Raw genomic sequence first — 12500 nt, 5'->3', positions numbered from 1 at the left:
AAAGGTACAATGAACGACACGATTAGACTGCTAAGAGACCCCTATGTTTCAGTGCGTTTCTATGTGATTGCAGAGGAGATAATTGTTATTCTTCAGCCGTATGATCGAAGCATACTCGATAATCACACAGACTCTAAACAGTATGAAACTATCTGAAACTGTAAGCGCTTTACAAGTCATGAAAAATAAAAATAAAATAAATCCATGAACAAATAGGGTTATACAAAGATTTCCTTAAATAAATAAGTTTTAAGTCGTCTTTTGAAAGTCTCGAGATTATCAGATTTTTTATGCGTTCTGGCAGATCTCTCCAAAGGTGCACATGGCGAGGCAAAAGCAAAAGCTCTAGATCCATAAGACTTCAAAGTATACATGTAGCTGGTAGGGTTAAGATGAAGCGATGTAGATGAGCGGAGGGTTCTTGAAGTATGGTAGAGACTTGTCAGTTCTTGTATGTATGAGGGAGACAAATTTTGCAAAGCTTTGAAAGTGAAAATTAAAATCTTATTAAACTTTTTGCTTTCAATCTGATTGCAAGGATCAGAAGCAATTTCTAAATGGATGTAATAAACAATTCAAGCGGTTGCAGCAAATGTGGTATGTTTGTGTAAAGATATTTGATAGCTCCATAACAAATCCTTTGATGCTGATTTCAAGCTTTAGGGTTTCACAGTGTGACATGTGCTTTTTGTTCAAGCTGTGTGCAAGCACAAGGTCTGCTAACATGACCTGGGTATAATAACATAACATCACTGCCCTAAAAATAATGAGCCTGACACAGTTGTCAATGGAGCTGCATCCGTTTGGGTAACAGCTTCAGCTGGTTGCAGGGGCATTTGCGGCTAGGGTTGGTACTGACATTGGCATGCTGTTCTCGACTGGTTTGTTGTCGTCATGTGGCAATGGTACTGTTCCTGAAGTCTTCAGCAGTATTCTATTACATCTCAGTTCAGAGGCATCTGCTGTCTTGACTATGTAAGACCTTGGCTTGCCTGCTTCCCCCTTCACTTCTGGAGTCCAGGTCTTGCTCTGCGGCACTAGAGTCACTTGTTGGCCCGGCAACAGTCTTGTCAGTTCATGTGATGCCACCCTGTCATGCTGTTTTCTTTGCATGTCTTGGCAGAAATGTAACTGGACATGGTGGCTCTAAGTCCAACAATGTACCTTGGCATAATTGCTGGTATAGGGTAACTTAGGTATGATATCTGTCTTGGCACCCAAGTCTACCTTACCAACCGCAGTTGTTTACAAATATTCCTTGTGGCCCCAGTGTCAAGGATACTTCTCGCAGATACTTTTCTTTGGATGAGATGGTATTTGCATTATTCAAGAGTGTTGCTTCAATCTGATTTACATTGCCTTTTTCTTAACTTTGAAAAGCATACCTTGGCTAGGTGGTCCACCTTTTGACAGTAGGGACCTTATTAAGCAAGGAGGATGACGAAGGCTACGAGAACGCCACAAATTTGCATATTTAGTGGGCAAAAACAATAGCCTTGAACGCCCTGCACGTGCTTTTTACATTTTGATACATTTCTTTGCCATTCTCCTCTTGACATGTCAAGGACGAGAGCACATGACGACAAATTTTCAATTTTATCTCTAAATATCCACACCGTTCTCATCAATTTTATTCTTGGATTGTGATCGCAAAATTATTCCAGTAACGGGAAATAATATTTTTAGACAATGTTCTCGTAGCTATCGTCGTCGTTGTCGTCCTTGCTTAAGGTCCCTAGTAGTGGCATGTTGCATTTCTGGCTGGACACTGATCATAGGAGTGGGGACCCCTGCAGCCACAATTTCTGTAGGATTGTACTCATCCTGATGCAGTGTGTGATGGCTGTCTGCTCAACTGGTTTCTTTGGTTCTGGTGTGTTTTTGTTGCATTGATAGGGAGTAACTCTGTATTCATTAACTAAAGCTGTTTGTTTGCCGACTTCTCCGCCCTTGCCATTTCCTGAGCTTTGTTGAATGTACATGTAAGGTCGATGTCCCCTTCTTTGAAGCAGTCCTTTCAAACACGATGATCAGAGTTCATGCCAAGCATGAAAAAATCACAGAAAAATCGGTCATTGTGTTCAACCGGGTCGTTGGCTCCTTTAACTAGAATTCTGAGTTTTGTGATGGATTCTTTGAGAGATGAGTTTCCTTGGCAAAGGTTGGGTAGCTCCCATACTGGGATGAGTTCATTTGAGTAGGGCTTAACGTAATGTTCAAATCTCTCCCGGTAGCTGCTCAACTACTTCTGCGTGTTCTGCTGTTAGGTCCCTGCTGTTGAATAACTCTATTCAGTTTTCTCCAGACCAATACAACAAGTGTTTACATTTCTTCGTTGATTTTTGCCATAGGGCCAGTTAATAGCAGTTCACCCCTAGGTTGTCGCCTGTGCTCCAATCAATAGAAGGACCTTTGTTGATAAGTAAAGGGGCCATTATGACTATTAAGTCGACCACCGAAGCGCACACAGTTCACTCTGTCACTATCACCTGTGTACTGACTTAAATTTTAGTCAGCCGAGATGAATGATGTCCATACCTTGTCAATCCCGCTTCGAACACCGTGTAAAGATATTGAATGGGTCCACAAGAAATCCTTTAATACTGGTTTCAAGCTTTAGGCTTTCACACTTCAATACAGAGATGTATCCAGGTTTTCAAATTTGGGGGTCCTCTGGACCCCTTTTTGAAAAATTTGGGGGTCCAGCTAATTAATATTCAAGAATTAATATGCGATCTATTGCCTCTTAATTGCTGCTGCAGTACCCTTTCAGATTTCTAATTGCAAAAGTCTCCCAACGAATATGTACTTAAAATGATTAATTTCTTTGAAACTGTTGTGCCTGTTGATTCATCAATCAAAATGTATGGGCTGTCAAAACTCCATCTATCACATTGAAAACGTCTCGAGGAATCGAATCCGTATGCTGTAGGAACTGTTGGCTCCAGTTGATAAATGATCTAGATCTCCACAGCAAGAAAAAACAGAACTGAATCTCAATTTTCCGTAAAAGAGCATCATTTATTTTAACTACGCTTGAGGTGTAATTTAGGAACAAAAGATTAAACAAATGTAAGTGATCGATACATAGTTCATCGTCGGCCCCTGCGGCCTTGACTTCGCCATGGCCAATGTTAATAACCAAGCAATTGAATACATTCAAGTTTCATGTTTAACACGTTAATTTTAACACTAACTCTGAAGTTATGTGCAAAACAAGAACCAAGACGATGACACGTGCGCTCCCGGAATTAATATCAACAGGGTCCCACAAAACAAAAATTTAACATACTTTTGGATTCTCTGTCATTTCACTCACGATAAGCGAACTAATAGCTTGAAATTCTCTTGGAAAGCATGCAACAAACTGAACTTCGACTGAAATGTTTTGTTATCACTGGCGGCAGATCGAAAGTGTCGCCGAATGTCTCACGTAAAAAACAGCCCAGATCATGTCACGCAACACGTGCGAATTCAAAACTGAACTTATGAAGCTAGACATAATGGTTGACAAAACGAAATTATTCGACTACAAAAATCCGAAAATAACAGCTTACCTTGAAATTTCAGGAACTCGATCATTTCTCCGATGTGAGAAATGGGAATGTTCAATTTCCTCGTGAAATACCCCGTTTGCATGTTTTTCCTGGCGTTCGTAATTTGCATGAACATTCAATTTTTTTCTGCGTCCAACTGGACCCCTTGTTTGATATTCTATGCGTCTAAAAGGAAAAGGAGTGCGTCCCAGGACGCAATGACGCACTCTGGATACATCTCTGTCAACATGTGCTTTTTATTCAAACTGTGTGCAAGCGCAAGTAACATTACCGCACAAACCCTGAGCATAATAACATAACAGTTTGATACTACACGCTGAGTAAAACACAAAATTTAATGTAGCATTGGGTTATTCTCGAAAAAATCTGCACCCCCACGATGGATGGGTTTCTGGAATTTATTCTCACGGGAGGGGGTTCAAAGGTTATGGAAATCCAAGTGGGAGGGGGGGTTGAACCTAAAAAATCTTCTTCGCAGGTCACTTCCTCGAATTTTTATACCTGTAACACTCGAGCTCCATCTGAGTCTGAAAATAGTAGAAATCTTTCTCTTTACATATTTGTTATCTTCAATTTATCTCAACAGGTTCTTTCAAAATCGCAGAAAATACTCAAAAAACGTGTGACAAACCTAAAGAAAGCAGTTGCAACAAAGCGGACGTTGCAAAATGTGTGACGCATGACACTATTTGTTTTGTCGTACTCAGACCCTAGCGCACTGCTGAGCATAACTTCGCTCCAGTTTGGAGAAGTTGACATTAAATTTAGCATGATTTTAATTCTCGGATTTTAAAAATTCATACTTTGATTAAAAAATGATTTCATATCCGCTACTTTCACTTCAGTATTTGCCTTTCCGATTTAGTGGTGAAAGTCAGGAGGCTTTCTATACATGACAGAGCAATAATACAAATCAGATGGGAAAAGACATTAATTTATAGACCTACAGGCTCAGCTCTTGGAGGTAAAATAACTAAATTCAAGTTGCCTAAGGTCTGAAGTTCCAAATTTGGAAGATAACATGTTAATTAAGTTTCTCCGACTTCAACTTAGTAGATTTCAATTGCCAGTCAACAATGAAGAGAGTTTTCTGTCCCCAAAAAGATAAGATTGAAGCTTATACAAGTGTATGTTTATCTCTTACACTCTTTTATTACTTATAAAACTTCGTATGTATTTACTTCAAGGGTAAGTATATTATATTAAATAAATTGAATTTATGCGTGATGACTTTTTTTGGAAATCCAGGTGGTTGGTGGGGGGGTGGGGGGGGGGGTTAAAAAGTACCCATTCATTGTGGGGGGAGGGGGAGGAATAATTATTTAACCCATTAAAACTCTGAGAATGATTTTAGTGCAAGTTATCTCATTTAATAACACAACTGTAAAGTATATTGGAAAATTTGTCTGACTCCAGTGATTTTGCTCATTACCAGTGTTTACAGTACCCAAGATTTGCTAAAATACCAGTACTACTGCAACAAATTATAAAGGCTGATCATTTGCCTACTTCAATATGAAGTAAGACTTTTCGTTAGGTATTACATGACGCAATAGTAATTTCAAACCAGTTTAACTAAGCAGAACTTGTAAACAGTACACGTTTTGAAACCTGTTTAAACAACAACGTCACAGCATAATAATTTACGTCCAGAGGTCAGAAATTATCTAGTTTCAAAAAAGTTCACACGAGACATTTTAATTGTCAACTCATTACTTCTGTTCAATAACGCACTCGGACTAATCAAAACAGAAAAATCTTTTTACTAGCATGAATAAATTATACAAGTATAAACAGTATTGCTATTAATAACAAGCAAAAGTCCAATGTAAATAACAAGAAAAATACCTGGCTTTACATCGCCCAAGAACTCTTCCAAATGCTCTTTCCTCTCTTGAAATGGCTCAATAAGTTCTCTTAAGATCTTTCTTTGCAGTAGAGGCCCTTCGCTGAGTCCAACTGTAATTCTCTTCTCGCAAAGCAGAGCGGAAACAGAAAGAAGCAAACGATGACCAGAATGCAGATGATCGAACGTGCCTCCGAGAACGACGTCCTCGTAGGTTTGAGAATAATGACTGTTTAGTGCCCTCTCCGACGGTGAAGGGCCCTTGTGGGCTTCGTTACAAATTCCTTCGACTTCATCTTTCAAATATATCAGTGTTTTATCCAGATCGGACAGTTGAAATCGCCGCGTCATCCCTTCCTTGAACTCGAGGAAATCAACATGCGAAGTCGTACTTCCGTTGTCTTTCCCAAAAAAATCTCGCACAAAGGCGACTTCGGGCTTCCTAAAAAGTTGTCTTATTTCATAGTTTGGGCTGTAGGTCATCGTCAAAGCTGGGGGGAAGAGAATTCGGACATCCAACGGGCCAATTGTTGCCGAATTTTGGCTGTATACGTTTACAACAAGTTCGTACAAATTGCGTACGTAGAAATCCGGCTTGTAGATATCTACATACAGGACTTCAGTCACTTCTTTGCATGCTTGCATCAGAAGTTTCAGTACTTTTGTTCTGATGCAAGACGGAGAAAGCACCAACAACCCGTATCGGAACATAGAAGGTTTCTTATAATTTCCTCCTTTGTTGGCGATTATGTCATTAAAAGTTCATGCCGTAACCCGGGGTGTCGATCTATTTATCGATCTTCATCCCTTAGAGAGAGAAAGCCTGGGTTCGAGTGGCCAACTTAGCTCACGAAGAGCTCACGAAGAGCTCACGAACAATTGTTGAGAGCTAAACGAACCTTTCCGGAAAAATCTTCGCAATGTTTCTATAGACGTTTAATTGTGCTGTTGGCTTATCGTCTCACTTTTGAGTCACAGACAGACGTTTCTAGCCAAAATAGAGACTCCTGGAGTAACCATGGGACGAAAGATTACTCTTGCAACGTGCAGTTTGAATCAATGGGCCCTGGATTTTGAAGGCAACTTAAAACGAATTCTTCATAGTATTAGCATAGCGAAAGCACATGGTGCGTCCTACAGACTCGGTCCCGAGTTGGAAATTCCTGGATACGGCTGCAATGATCATTTTTTGGAAAGCGACACACTGCTACATTCTTTCCAAGTTCTCGCACTGTTGTTGAAATCGCCTGTCACCAAAGACATAATTTGTGATGTCGGAATGCCAATTATGCACAGGAATGTACGCTACAACTGCAGAGTGATATTTTTGAACGGCAAAATACTGCTAATTCGACCAAAAATCACTCTGGCTTGTGATTCTAACTACAGAGAGGGCCGTTGGTTTACAAAATGGACAAAGGTGCAAGTTTGAATAGGATGTGTGCTGCCCAACATAAGTTCCATCCCTCCTTACTTTGCTCCCTTCATTACCACTTCCCCCTAAGCATGGGACATTCCACTCATAATCCGAATCCCCCTATGGACCAATTCCCAATTCGACTGGTAGGAATTCTTTTTTCAAAGGCACCGACAAAAAAGTGAGTGAAGAGATAGGAAAGGTTTTTTCAAAGGGTTCGGACAAAAATATGCGTACTGTAGTAGGAATCTACTGTACTCATCCGTACCCCGGGGTCAGATCATAAATGGAATGTCCCACATGTGATATGTACTCTGCAGCCCCCCATATTTTGTTCCCCTATTGTTCCCTACTCAATTATCACATATTTTCATGACTTAAAATTACCCAGCACTTCCTCTATCATATCACTTGACTTTCATCAAAACAAACATATTTGTATCATCATCATAATATCTTTATTTACCCTTGGAATTTATAGGTCCAGCTAATACCTCTGAGCATTTACTTTTTTTGTACTCTGAGCAGTTTTACAGAGGACAGACCACAACACCCAGAACTCCATTTCCGACTCTTTAAAATGACATTGGCATTGACTTGATTCAACAGCACCTAAACGCAAACTTTTACGAACAATGCAGACAACATTCTTCACAGTTTTTGACGGACCCCCGTCATCTTCTTTGTTGCATTGGATTACAGTCTGGGTGGAGTTTATATAGCATTGGCCAATGTTTAATTTAAGCACAAAATTGTTAAAAAATTGAAAATTATCCTGGCAAATGACATAATAGCTTACAATGATTGGGTCATTTATAGAATAAAACACAAAAGGTTTCTTTTGTTTCTTGTTTAGCAAACGGCACAACCGGAGTTTTTTTGCATACGATAATTCTCGAATATAAACCGCGAAACTGCCCAAAAAAGAACCAGAACATTGTTTTCATTTATATTTCTGATACATCTGTGGAAATTTTAGCATAAATTCTAAAAAATTCAAACAATTCCAAAAATCATCACATAGCATGTTTTTCCATAGCCTTCTTCAATTTATTAGCACACAGAACCAAAAACGTTACAACCTACATGTATCATCAATAGGAAAGTTAGACTTGTATGGTTTCTCTGCTAAATGTTCAATTTGGATTTGGCTTTAACCATTATTTTGATGTGCAACTCCATAAGTTTCTCCTGAAGTCTGGTGGCTACTGAGTTGGCCGTTTGTAACCATTGCAGAGGACCAAGATTACAGTCAATGAAATCATGGTCTTATGTCGTTATTTTCAATCCTCATTTCCAAGGTCTTTCATCTCCCTACCTCAGTGGGGTGGGAACATTAGGTTGGTGATGTTCCTAATTTCCTTAACCTATTGACTCCCGGGGGTTCCCCATTGATGAGTAAAATCATCTGGTGTTACACATGGTAAAATACTAAGCTTGGCCGGTTCAGGAAAAAATTCCAGTAAGTGAAGTTTTAAATTGTGTAAAAATTTCTTATTTTACACATAATGTCCAGTTGGACTGTTATTTGATGTAACACTGGAGGTGTCAGGAGTATGTCAGTGAAAGGCCACTTGTCCATGAGAGTTTGCAAGTTGGACTTCTTTGAGTTTACTGGCCTATAGAGGCTAGGTGACCCCTCTTAAAGTGCGTTGTCACAAACATTTTTATTTTTATTTTTTAGACAAAACAAACAGAGGAGTACTTCCTTCCTCGTATGATATCAGAAATAACAGGGCAGGTAACCGTTCCATTCGGAGATGGGGTCATCTCCACACTAGATACTTGTATTGGGACAGAACTTTGTGAGGAAATGTTTAGTGTGAATGGACCCCATGTTGATATGGTCCTTGATGGTGTGGAGATCATCACCAATGGAAGTGCGAGCCATCATCAGTTGAGGAAACTAGATACCAGAGTTGACTATGTGAAAGATGCAACTGTTAAGGTATTCCATGTCAGATTTTATAGGCACCCATATAACAATGAATCTTAGTAATTTAGAGAGTGGGCTCAGTGCATACAAGAAATGATTGGTTGATTGGGAACTAAAGCCACAGCAAGATGGGATGGGAGGGGGTGATGGGAGGTAGTGATGGTTTTCTAGGTCTACTATTGTATGTCACAAAATAATGTTTATCCCAAGTGTCATTCGTGTGAGATGCAGCAGTGAATGTATACAGGAAAAGAGTAATAGCTTAGGGGAAAATTCAATCATGGCAAATTTGAGCAATCTTAACTTACGTGTGAATTAGTATAGAGTATCGAAGTGATGACGCAACAAAAATATATTTTTTTGAAATTATGGGATATGATGTCATATTCTTATAGAGGATCCTAAATGATGCCCTCAAACCCAAAATTAGCTCTGAATTGCAATTCCCGATGGAGACACAAGGGATCAAAGTTTGATAGCATCCCATACAAACCCTTCAAAATTTGTTCTGGTTCCTTCAGTTTGGAACCAGCTCAAAATTAGAGGGATCTATATGGGGCAGTATCAAACTTTCATCCTTTATATTTCGGCTGGGAATTACAATTTTAAGAGGTGATTTTTGGCAAGGACCCTTTTCTAAGGACGCTCTATTTGAAAATGGCGCCAAATCCCATAACTTCACAAATTAATTTTTTTGCGACGTCACACTTCGGTACTCTATTATTATTAATTTATTAAGGGACATGTACTTGAAGACTCCTATCTTGCGTAGCTTTGATCTTTTCTTGTCTTTTATTTCACATCAAGATTTAGAAAGTTGTTACTAGAAGAATTAGAAACTTTAACCAGTGGTCCAAATCTTGTAGCTTAATTCACAATAATATTTTGACACTACAAAGGAGGCCAGGCAGCAAATTTGGAGGCATTCCATTAAACCTGGAAACAGGAGCAAGGAAAATTTAAAACTAGAGAGATGCAACAGGCATTGTGTTCTCTTCTTTATCATCGATTCTGGTAATATTCCCAGCACAGATATTTCTTACTTACAAAAAAACCTAAAAAACCACTCTGACCCGTGACTTCCATACTGTAGCGATAACAAAATGATACTGTTAAGGTGATATTAATTTCACATGAAATGAAATTGAGTTTGTTTGATAACACAGTGGTTTAATACGTAAGAACAGCCTACAAAAAGCAGTTTCTACTTCACACAGAAGTTGGCTACGCTTCCTCCTATTACTGCGAATTTTCATAATTCTAAGGAATCTCCCTCTTTCAAGCATCAAACCCCAAACTGCATTTTGGCTTTCCTCAATCAAATTTCCAAACATAGCTAAGAAGATCAACTCTGCCTTCAGAAAGTGAATTGGAGTTTTTTTACAGTTCACAGCTCGAATACAAAGTCAGTGTGATAATTTTATGACGTGCTTTTAGAAAATCTTAAGTAAATAGATTTTTGCAGATTCCATCTCTTTCCATTGGCATAGAGTTCGATAAAGTACAAATGTACCATGGGAACCAAAGATGCTGGTTGGCGGGTTGTGTCATACGTCAATAATAATTTTCTTGTCAAACTGTGATTGGAATTCTGCAGAATCATAAAAATCGCCATAAAGATAGATTCTCTCAAACCTATGATTAATATTTGTTTTCACAATGATGACGGTCGTTTACTCTACTCGAACCAGCCACTAACTTCAACTTTTATTGAAATCCCTGATAACCTATTGTGAGTCTACAGAGCACCTTTTTCAGCAATTTTATGAATGGTTACCTTAAGGTTTTTTAATTTTAGGCTGGTGGAATCTATGTGTATGCAAATCTCCGAGGCTGTGATGGGGAAAGAGTCTATTATGATGGGTGCTCAATGATTGCCGTTAATGGCAAAATAGTTGCACAAGGTGCCCAGTTTTCACTTCAGGAAGTAGAAGTTGTCACAGCAACTGTTGACCTGGAGGAAGTGCGCTCTCATCGTGGTGCTACACCAACATTTGGTTCAAGTGCGGCGGCTCTTCCTCAAAGTTACCCGCGTGTAAAAGTTGACTTTGCACTAAGTGGGGAAGATGACATAAATATCCCTTCAGCAGAGCCAATCGAGGTTCATTACCATTCACCAGAGGAGGAGATAAGTCTTGGTCCAGCGTGTTGGTTGTGGGACTACCTCAGAAGGAGTGGCCAGGCTGGGTTCTTTCTACCCCTCAGTGGAGGTACAGTGTGTACAGTGTCGTGTCCTCGTTTGATCAATTCAGTTGGTAGAAAGTGAATAGCCCAATGGACACATTTTAAATATAAATAATTTTTCTAGCCCTATCAAGGAAATGGCATTCATTGCAAGCCCGAGACAGTTTTCCTTTAACTATTAACTAACTTGCAGTGTGACTTTAATATGTAACTACATGTAACGTAACAGCACTTTTCAAAGCAATGATTATCATGGTTTTTTTTTTAACCACGGCAGGAATTGACAGCTCATCAACTGCTTGTATTGTGAGTTCCATGTGTCACCAAGTTTGTCAGGCAGTAAAGAATGGAGATCAGCAGGTGTTGGAAGATGCTCGGCGAATTGTCAATGATAAGTGAGTTAATGTTGCTTTATACAATAATGTGCATGTGATGGTTAATCTTGGTTTAGGATGGGGTCAAAACCTGGTTGTCTGCAGATTAAGGACTTCCAGCACTTCTGTGCAGTCTCAGGAATTTAACACACTGTCAGAAGGGAGCTAAAGCGTGCGCATTTTTGAGACGCAGGCAGCAACCGGAAGAGAGCATTTCACGTGCCAGGACAGTGGTGTCCCCCAGATTTTTGTACATGTTCTTGTAATCTTTAATGGAGAAAAGATACTAAGCAGTGTAAATGTGGTTGTGTGAAGACAAGTTAAAGGGAAAACAGCTCACTTCCAGTTGCAATCCATGTCTCAAAAATGGGCATGCTAATAAAAACTCCCTAATAGTGTTGCCATTATCAACAGTACTTTGGAATTAATTAGAGATACTAGTCCTGTAATTCATTGAAAATACATTTGGCTTCCATGTTATGTGGTTGGCTTTCTTTTTTGAGGTGCTCTTGGGGCATCTTGACTTGACCCTTTTGCCAGTTAGGTGTTCTCCATCAACCAGTTAAGTCATCTAGCATTTGAGTGAAAGCTGTAAGTATGCCGTATCGCTCTTCCAAAATATACATAAATACATACTTAATTGACCACTGCCCATAGGGGCTTTTCAGGGGGAACGAAACACAATCACGACAGAACAGAACATTCAACATCAACTGTTAAGAATCCCAACTGGCGGTAGGCAAGCTAGTTGGCTATTTACAAGTGCAGCTGAGAAGTTCAACCGGGGAGTCTACCAGGAAGAAATTAGAACGTGTCTTAAACCAGGGATCCCCAAGTGCCCTAACCACTGGGCCGCACTAGAAAGCAAGTGCTTAAAGGGACCATGGTTTTTAGTGCACTTAGGGGCTGTAAACCCTTTAACCTCTAATTAAGGGGTTCTGTATTGATGTACAGACCGTCACCTCCTTACATATGAACCTGGTTAGCTTAAAAAATTAAACAAATTCTTATAGTAGAAAGTGACCTTAAAATTTCACGCGACTGGAATGAATTTTACTTTAAACTGGCAGTGCACAGACCTTGTTTATCTTGTTTTTCTTGGTTATGAAATATATAGGTATCAGCGTCCTCATTAGAGGAAATCAGTCATCCCATGTCATAGAGTAGATATCTTTTGTGGAAATAA

The 12500-nt window shown here is 39.4% G+C and overlaps 2 protein-coding genes across 3 annotated transcripts in view; one reads left to right on the top strand and one right to left on the bottom strand.

The window, feature by feature from the left end:
- LOC138033882 (bifunctional coenzyme A synthase-like) overlaps nt 1–6206 on the bottom strand; it is an 11067-nt gene extending 4861 nt beyond the window's left edge. The window contains exon 1 of the mRNA XM_068881761.1: nt 5406–6206. Coding sequence (XP_068737862.1) covers nt 5406–6114 — 709 coding nt within the window. The 5' untranslated portion in view covers nt 6115–6206. The remainder of the gene's footprint in view (nt 1–5405) is intronic.
- Nucleotides 1–12500, top strand: part of LOC138033877 (glutamine-dependent NAD(+) synthetase-like) — a 29970-nt gene that overhangs the window by 6300 nt on the left and 11170 nt on the right. The window contains exons 1-4 of one of the 2 annotated variants that reach the window (XM_068881747.1): nt 6272–6823; nt 8505–8768; nt 10555–10966; nt 11218–11335. In XM_068881747.1, the coding sequence (XP_068737848.1) occupies nt 6422–6823; nt 8505–8768; nt 10555–10966; nt 11218–11335 (1196 nt within the window). In that variant the 5' untranslated portion in view covers nt 6272–6421. Of the gene's footprint in view, nt 1–6271; nt 6824–8504; nt 8769–10554; nt 10967–11217; nt 11336–12500 lie in introns of those variants that run through there. The other variant, XM_068881748.1, reaches the window with a different exon arrangement.

This window comes from Montipora capricornis, chromosome 14, assembly GCF_036669925.1.
Source record: "Montipora capricornis isolate CH-2021 chromosome 14, ASM3666992v2, whole genome shotgun sequence".
NCBI classification, from domain to species: Eukaryota; Metazoa; Cnidaria; class Anthozoa; order Scleractinia; family Acroporidae; genus Montipora; species Montipora capricornis.
This window is presented reverse-complemented; position numbering and strand designations above follow the sequence as displayed.